Source organism: Desmodus rotundus, chromosome 10 (assembly GCF_022682495.2).
Source record: "Desmodus rotundus isolate HL8 chromosome 10, HLdesRot8A.1, whole genome shotgun sequence".
NCBI lineage: Eukaryota > Metazoa > Chordata > Mammalia > Chiroptera > Phyllostomidae > Desmodus > Desmodus rotundus.
In genome coordinates, this window is record NC_071396.1 from 26440474 (window position 1) to 26449223 (window position 8750).

The following is an 8750-nucleotide window of genomic DNA, read 5'->3' on the forward strand; positions in this document are numbered from 1 at the left end:
CTCTCTTCACATTTGCTTATTATTCATATCTGCTTCCCCATCCCTGTCAATCATTGGTTCCCTCTATTCTCTGTGACAACATTGTGTCTCCTTAGCAGTATGTATCACACATACGATTATTTGATTATTCATTTTCTCGCTTACTTATAGCTCTTTTCCTCCACCATCTCCCCTCACTATGGATTGCAGACACCGTGACTGTCTTCATTACATCCCCAGAAACAATGCTAGAAACATAGCATTTAATAAATAGTTGCAGAGCGAAGATGAAACGCAAGCCATCATTTTTTTTTTTTTCTCCACGTAGAGTCCGTGAAAGGTCTCTTAATTAGTCTCTGTGCCTCCTCGTATCCACCTGTTCCCCCACTTCCAGGCTTATCTCTGACTCCAGAGGACGTTCCTAAAGTCCGATCCCAGAGTGTAGGCAGAATGACTGACTGCCTTGTGGGCCTGGGCAGAACCACAAGGTCCGTTTCAGTGAGAGTCTTTGGGCCTCAGTTGGACAGGCATGCGCACTGGGCCCCTGGGGGAGCCTGCAGGGGCTGAGCGGCCAGGGTCGAGTCTCCTCCGCGCCCCTCCCAACTGTGAAAAGCAGCACTTCCGGGCCTCACTTCTTATTCTTTTCTAACAAAAAGGGGTCCAGGCTGTCAAAACAGTCCGGATGGATTTGTTTCCCCCTCAGGCTGAGCTACTAGTCTGAAATGTAATTTTTTCAGGCACATGCTCTCCATTGCGCAATATTTGCTGAACACAGTAATGTGAGTTCTCTTTCTCAATCCTTCAGCCTGCGTTTGGGGCCGGTATGGGGGCTCCAAGGTTGAGGCTGCAACTATGCGAACAGTAGAGAGCCAGAAGGATTCACGTTTCATGCGGGGCCCCTGGGCCTCTGCGCTGGGAGCATGCGCGCTGTCCAATGGAGTCTCTGGGGTGACAACCCCTCCTCCCCCGTTCACTATGGAAACCAGTGCCAGGACAGGCCTCTTCCCCCTAGTCCCGAGTCTGCCAAGAACAGCCTATCCACAGCTGTGTAATCTGTTTCACATTACAGAGTTTGAAGCAACCCACCAGCAAAACTGTCTGCACCAGAATAATTTGTTGTAACTTCTCCATCTACTTCCTGCATCTGTGGGACTTGATTTACAGAATCTTGATTTAAAGAGTAGCCCTTCGGGAGTTTGTTTGAGAAATGTTTTGTAAACTTCAGGCTTCAGTTTCTAAGCTGCTGGGCCTGAGACGACTCATTCTCCATATTAAATAGGGTCAACCTTGGAGAACCCAGGGAACCCAATTTATTACTGGAGCACCAGACTCAAATCTTGACGCCTGAATTAAAGAAGTTGTGAAAGGCCCTGGCCGGGTAGCTTGTTTGGTGAGAACCTCGACCCAATATGGCAAGGTGGCAGGTTCGATCCCTGGTCAGGGCACATACAAGAATCAATCAATGAATGCACGAATAAGTGGAACAACTCTCTCTCTCTCTTTAAAAAAAAAAATCCATTAAAAAAAAAAGATGTTGTGGATGCCTCGTGAGTACTGGCTTTCCCTCCTTTTCCGTGGTATCATCTGTCCCTTTCCTTATCCTTACCGAGGTCTGCATCTCTGGTTTATGGGCAGGCAGGCAGCGTATTAGGTAGCTATTGAGCAGCCTACCCCTCCGATGAGACAGGTTTAGGTGCACTTTCTCTACCTGAAGTCTATCCCAAGCTTTAATTCCCAGCCCCCACCATGCCCATGAATTTTCTTCTTGGTGGGAATTGGAGCCTCTTCAGCAGGTCTTTTCCTGGGTGGAAACGTCCTTTTAGCAGGCGTACAGTTGTGCTCCAAGGGTGGCATTGGTAGGGGTCTACTTTGCACTTGGTTCCAAACTTGGGCATCAGTTCCAATGCCCTAAACCCTCTGAGCATACGCCTCATAGGGGTCCTCCCCCACAGTCCCTGGGTCAGTGTTAAACAGCTCTCCTGTCTGAAGTGAGTGGGAAGTGAGCTATAGCAGAGGTGGGGGGTCTACTGTTGACCATGGCCAAGTTCACCAAAACGAGGTCTAGTCTATCTCAAGCGGTTGCTGAAACCCAACCAGCCCTCTGGCCAGAGCTCTGGAATCTCATTGCAGCAGGAGTGCTTTTAAAATTTCATAATTGTCTTATAATTGCTTGTGTACATTTTATATATGTGTGTTTATACTTTCACAATTATGCACAAGTTTGAAATTTAATTTCACGACTCCATTTAATCCAAGAGGGTAAAATATGAGGATGCAATTGTAATACACTTACAATGGCAAAAACGACGACCCAAGGCCCAAGCTGAGCTGAGATTTAAATAACTGGCCCAAATATTTTCATGATTAAAAATACCTTGAGTGAACTAACTAGTTAACCTGAATAGTTAGAAAATAAGAAGTATCCAAATGAAAGAAAAAAAGTGAATGAATATAAAAATCAAGAAACGAGGGTTATTTTTAAGACGAACGTGGACAATCAACTGATGCACAGCCATTCTTAAATAACTAAAACGGACACAATTCTTTAAGATGTACTTAGAAAAATAGACATGTACACATTAAAGAAGAAAATGATAAATGGGAAAAATACGACTAAGCCGCATCTGAAAGATACGCACGAATCACCCTCGTGAAGGGAAACGTTAGGAAGTCCTGTTGGAGGGACCCGTGTGGGGGTGGTCCCCCCTCAAGGGGACACAAGCGTGAAAACCCAAAGAGACAGGAAAAACCCTTGCAAGGCAACCTTCTCAAGGAAAAGAAAGTGAGCGATGAGACAGGGGATACCAGGAATAGAGGACTAGAAACGGCACGACGACATTTGCACAAGCTCTGGGCTTTCGCGCGACCACAACCAGAGTGGAGGTGGCGCCCGTCTGGAAGGGACCCCAAGAAGCCCAGGACGGGCTGAAGGCTCCGCTCAGGGCACTGCCCGGGGCCGGGGGGCGTCAGCTCTGCTCAGCCCTGCGCAGGCCTGCTCTCAGAAATGGGGACACACAACCACCAAACAGGCCGCATCCCTTCCGGCTGGTCACGTGAGAGCGACTGCGTCACAAAACCGACGGCACCGCCAGGTCCCGGGTGTGGCTGCCGCCGCGCCAGCGGTCAGTTCGGCTGCGAGAAGGCGACCTTTCCCCCGTGAACACACAGGGTGGGTCCCAGCAGTCACCCGGGCAAGAAGGGTTCTGGGCAAACAGGGAAAAAGACGTCGTACCAGTTTGTGCTAATAAACGCGGCCATCATCGAATGGAGGCATCTGACTGGAAACATCCAAATAGAATCAAAATGACCCAAGGGATGCGGGACACCAAAATCGGTGACCCCGAAAACTCGACCGAGGTCCTTAGCGTATTCGGACCTCCACGGAGGTTGCGTTTGCGCGTGGGTGGGCTACGCGCTGCCTTTCTGACGTTGTGACAACCCCTCTGTTGGGGAGGGACTCGAACTTTATTGGTACTTCCCCGGAGTCCAATCTCGGACCACTTAGCACGACGTGGACACTCTCTCGGACCACCCCGGCTGGCCGCTCGGTGTCAGGCCCTCACACTTATTGTCAGGGAATCCGAGGTGACACGCCAGCCGGGCTCCTTGTCAGGGCCTCGTCTCTGAGGTGATGCTGGGTCTACCTGGCTCACCTGTCCTGACAAACTCTACCTCACAAGTGAGGGAACACCTGTCCTCTCACATTCGCTCCTTCCTTCAGCGCGCATCCTCCCTCCCCGCCTCCCCGCGGCCTCCTTAGGGCACACAGGTCACCTGGCGTCCTTGGGTCTTTACTTCCGCGGAGTCTCTACCCTCTTTGGGGCCTCGGCCCTCACCCGCCCCGTCGGGCCCGCGCGCCCCGCCCCTCTCCTCCCCCGGCCGCTCGGCCCGCGGCTCGCGGGCGCGCAGGCGCACTGGCGCGGCTCGCCGCCGCCCCGCCCCGCCCGGCCGCTGCGGAAGGCGCCGAGCGCAGCTACGCGCACTTCCTCTCCAGGAGCCCGCGGACGGAGCAGGCTCGAGGAGCTCTTGGACGCGGAGGCCCTGCCCTTGTCAGACGGAGCAGACATGTCCGAACAAAGTAAGGATGTGTGCGACCCCGACTTTGCAGCCGACGCCTCCAACTCCGAGGGGTGCGGCAGCCCTGAGGTTCCCGGGGAGCCCCCTGCGCCCGCGTCTCAGGCCGCGACCCTCGCGGGGCCAGACGGCCCGCCCCTAGGCCCCACCGACGCCCCTCCGGCCTCGCCGCCGCCCCAGGCCCAGAGCGAGGAGGACGACCCGAAGGCGCTGCAGCAGGCCGCGCAAGAGGGCTGCGCCCACCAGGCCCCGAGCGCGGCCCAGCCGAGCCCCGCGCCGCCCGCCCCGGCCCAGCTGGTGCAGAAGGCGCACGAGCTCATGTGGTACGTGCTGGTCAAGGACCAGAAGAGGATGATCATCTGGTTCCCAGATATGGTGAGAGATGTCATTGGCAGCTACAAGAAGTGGTGCCGCAGCATCCTCAGGCGCACCAGCCTCATCCTCGCCCGAGTCTTCGGGCTCCACCTGAGGCTCACCAGCTTGCATACGATGGAGTTTTCGCTGGTCAAAGCGCTGGAGCCGGAGGAGCTGGACCGGGTGGCGCTGAACAACCGTATGCCCATGACAGGCCTCCTGCTGATGATCCTGAGCCTCATCTACGTGAAGGGTCGGGGCGCCAGGGAGAGTGCCGTCTGGAACGTGCTGCGCATCCTGGGGCTGCGGCCCTGGAAGAAACACTCCACCTTTGGAGACGTGAGAAAGCTCATCACCGAGGAATTCGTCCAGCAACACTACCTGAAGTACCAGCGCGTGCCCCACGTGGAGCCACCCGAATACGAGTTCTTCTGGGGCCCCCGTGCCAGCCGTGAAATCACCAAGATGCAGATCATGGAGTTCCTGGCCAGGGTCTTTAAGAAAGACCCCCAGGCCTGGCCTTCCCGGTACAGAGAAGCTCTGGAGGAGGCCAGAGCTCTGCGGGAGGCCGCCCCCCCTGTCCCCTGCCCCCGCAACAGTGTCTCCGAGGACTAGCAAGGTCTGGAGGCAGATCCGTGGTTTCTGACCCTCCCGGGGTGGTGGTGGGGTGGGGTGGGACAGTAGAGTATTCAGGATTTCGAGTGCAGTATTTCACGTGTACCTTTTAAGTTTTCAGTACAGTGCTTTTATACCTTTTAATGCGATGTTGTATTCATTTCAGTACTATTAGGTAGTGTGTAGGGTTTCTGCATGTCTGTTTATAAGTAAGCTCTGTTGGTGCTTTCGCTTTTGTGCTGCCTTTCTTGAATTTTTGTACCAGAGATGTGCTTAACTTCCGAAATACATTGAGCAACTTTCCATCTTATTCTTTTATATGGAACAGGTGATGTGTGTGTATTGGGAGGGTCTGAAAGGACTCACCAGCAGAACTGGCCTAAGCAGGAGAAACGTCAGGGTCCCCTCTGTTTGGGACCTCGCTGGGCACAGGAGACAGCCGTGTGGAGTGCAGTGACGTGGACTGAAGGGGTCTCGATGTGGGCGCTTGGCACAGTTTCCTAAACACCAGTTACACCCCCACCATGAGTAAACTTTAAACATTAAAGATTCTTGTGATACAATCATCTTTTGGAAAAGTGTACTTTCTCTTTTTTAACAAAGTAATACGGGCCGGGAAGGAGATGTCTTTACAAAGTGTACGAATAACATAACTCTTTCATAGGGTGGGAAAAATTGCTACTCGTCATTACTCCTAAGTGTGTGAAGTTCATAGTTTTATTTTTCAAGGGTAACTCATGTTCATTTCAAAACTAACAAATAGGGCAAAGTATAAAAACAAGAAAGCACAGATGGTCATAATCCCATTCCACAGAAATAACAATGAATATTTAGGGTAATTTCCTCTCGCACTTTCTACATTTTATTAAAATTAATAGCTGTGGTGTTCTGTTTTGCGGTCATTGACAGAGTGAGTCATTGTACTTTACGTGCGTTTCCTTTTGTTTAATCCTTACAACGGCCTCATGAGGCGTGGGCATGCATTCCATCTGCACCATGGAGGAAGTACAGGAAAAAAGTAGGTGATTAACTTTCCCTACATCATAACAGCTTCATGGGAGGAGGGGCTGGGATTTGAACCCAGGCAGAGTGAGACCAGAGCCTCTGCTTTTCCCTTAGTGCCTACAACTGACCCCTACCTCTGGCCTCTTAGATTATTGTTTTAAGTTCACATTAGAGTCTCTACTCTTCCCATCCCTACACCCAGTTCTAATCCTCACATTCATCTTTTAGAGAAAGCAGTCATATCATGATTGTACAAATTAAGAGACTTGGCTTCAGAGGTTAATGGACCACACTTGAATCATACTCCTGCTTAGAGGTGAAGCCAAGATTTGAAACAGCTCTCCCTGGAAGGGCTGAAATGAAGGTAGCCCAGTGGGCAACCTGTCACCCAGCAGTTCTTGAATTGCAACGTGCCACTCGAGAATCCCTCAGAGGGCAGAATGGGGTGAGGGTGGGGGGCGGGGGATGATGACTGGAGATGGATCCTAGAAGATTTGAGTCTTTCGTGGGGGAGAGAGAAAAAAAAATGGGCCCTTTATAAGACCACAAATGCTTCCCACCTGAGATTGGAGAAGACCATTTATTTGCTTAAAGCTGTATTTGGGGAACAGAGATAATGAGAGGAACACAACACCCCCAAATGAACTAAACTGGAAGTTAAATACTTGGGGAGGGGGAATTATGTTCTGCATTGGGAGCTATGGTTCCCAACAGTTAATGGCAATACCTGCCAGGTGGGTGCAGGTGCCAAAAATGCTCAGGAAGCTTCAGGGGTACTGAGGTAGAATCCGTCCCCAGTTTAGCAGACTTCTGGTGAAGTCTCCCATGGGGGAGGGGGCTCATTTTGGCAAAAGCTCCCGCAGAAGTGCCCTTTGATGCCACCTCTTACCCAGAGCTAAAGTGAGTGTATAAAAATTTTCGAATTGTTAAAAAAAATTTACCTCCTCTCTCACTCCCCCCACCCCCGTTTCCACAGAATCAAAACAAATTTGCTCTTTTAAAGTTACACGGGAATTTAAAGCATAGGGACTACAGTTAATAATATTGCAGTAACTATGTATGGTGCCAGTTGGGGTACTGGAAATACCAAGAGGAGCACTATGTAAAGGATATGATTGTCTGACCACTATGCCATACACCTGAAACCAAAACAGAAAAGAAAATGGAAAGAAAAATAATTTTCCTTCCCCTTCCCCCCAAATAGTTTTGGAAGAATCAAAAGCAATCTGTTCCTTTAAAGTTAAAATCACAGGGCTCTCCAGGAACTTCCATTTCTGGAGCAGGGCCATTGCTCTCACCCCCGCCATGGCGGGGTGTTCCCCACGCAACTCCCTGTGTTTGTACTCACTCTCCTTCCTGCTAGGAGAGGCAGGGAGAACCCTAAAGCCGCCCAAGCTGGTCGGGCGCACCCCATCCCCACCCCGGGAGAATGACCCTCCAGAGACCCACAGGGTCATGAGAAACCAGGACCCCGGGCCCCAGGAAGTCACGTGGGCAGGGCCGCTCCGCTCCCTTACTGTCTTGGAGCAGCCAGAAACCAGAAAAAGCTACTTCGTAGGTCTGAAACAGTTAATTCACGATGCCTGGTCCTGCGGGGTCAGCAGCTTGGGGCGCAGGGGGAAAAAAAAAACATTGCATATCTCGCTTAGATTTCCACGCTAGGCTCAATTCAAAGGTGGGAGGGTTTGCCAAATATTGCTCGGAAGGTTCACCCACCATCTGTTCTATGCATCTATGAGTCTGTTTTTTAAATTCCACTTTTAAGTGAGATTACGCAGTATCTGTCTGACTGACTTCACTTAGCACAACGCCCTTGAGTTTTATGATGTTGTTGCACATGGCAGCATTCCCTTCTTTTTTGTGGCTGAATTACATATTTCCACATTATTCTACCCATTCATCTGCCAATGAATACTTAGGTTGTTTCTATGTGTTGGTTCCTACACATAATGCTGCGGTGGGCATAGGGGCACAGCTATCTTTCTGAGATAATTTTTATTCCTTTTGGATAAATGCCCACAAGTGGAATTGCTGGGTTATACAGTCACTTTATTTTTAATTTCTGAGGAACCTCCATACCATTTCCATAGTAGTGGGCACACCCATTTACATCCCCACCAACAGTTCACCAGGGATTCCCTTTCCTCCACATCCTTGGCAATGCTTATTTCTTGTCTTTTTGACAATAGCCATTCTAACAGGTGTGAGGTCTTTTTTTTTTTTTTTAGAAGAAATACTGTACATAAAGAATTCTTACTAGGTAAACCAGCCAAGGATGCAAACAAGTCACTGCTTCAGGATAACACAAATAGCGAGCACCAAAACGGGGGTGAGGGGGGAATCCAATTGCACTTATGAAATCAGTATAAGTTTAGATGCTAGTTGACCACAGCTTTCATGAAAGGCGACACCTCATACCAGCAAGAATGATTAGAAACTGGCTTTCTTATGCTCTGCTGTAGTTGCATACACAACTACATGCTTTCTTATTTTCTGCACTAATTTGGAATGTACGTGGAGTGCCTAATAGGTCCCAGAGGCAGTGCTTAGAGGAGTCAGGATGCAGCAGGGAACAGACTCGACATTGTCCTGGGCTCACAGAATGCTCAGCTCCTTGAAAGAAGCAGACGAATAATAGGAATCCCACTTCAGGGCCGAGAGTGCCGCTCTAGAAGCACAGAGGCTAAAGAAGCCCAAACTCGTGCACCCAGCTCAGACGTTCC

General features: G+C 50.4%; 1 protein-coding gene across 1 annotated transcript; it reads left to right on the forward strand.

Moving 5' to 3' along the window:
* Positions 1-3931: 3931 nt before the first annotated feature.
* Positions 3932-5588, forward strand: NDN (necdin, MAGE family member). Its single transcript, XM_024561963.4, has one exon. The coding sequence runs from the start codon at positions 4045-4047 to the stop codon at positions 5020-5022; it is 978 nt and encodes a 325-aa protein (XP_024417731.2). The 5' UTR covers positions 3932-4044; the 3' UTR covers positions 5023-5588.
* Positions 5589-8750: the final 3162 nt, after the last annotated feature.

Bases quoted from the DNA above. Each gene is read 5' to 3' on its own strand.
- NDN (XM_024561963.4), top strand. From the start codon at position 4,045: ATGTCCGAACAAAGTAAGGATGTGTGCGACCCCGACTTTGCAGCCGAC.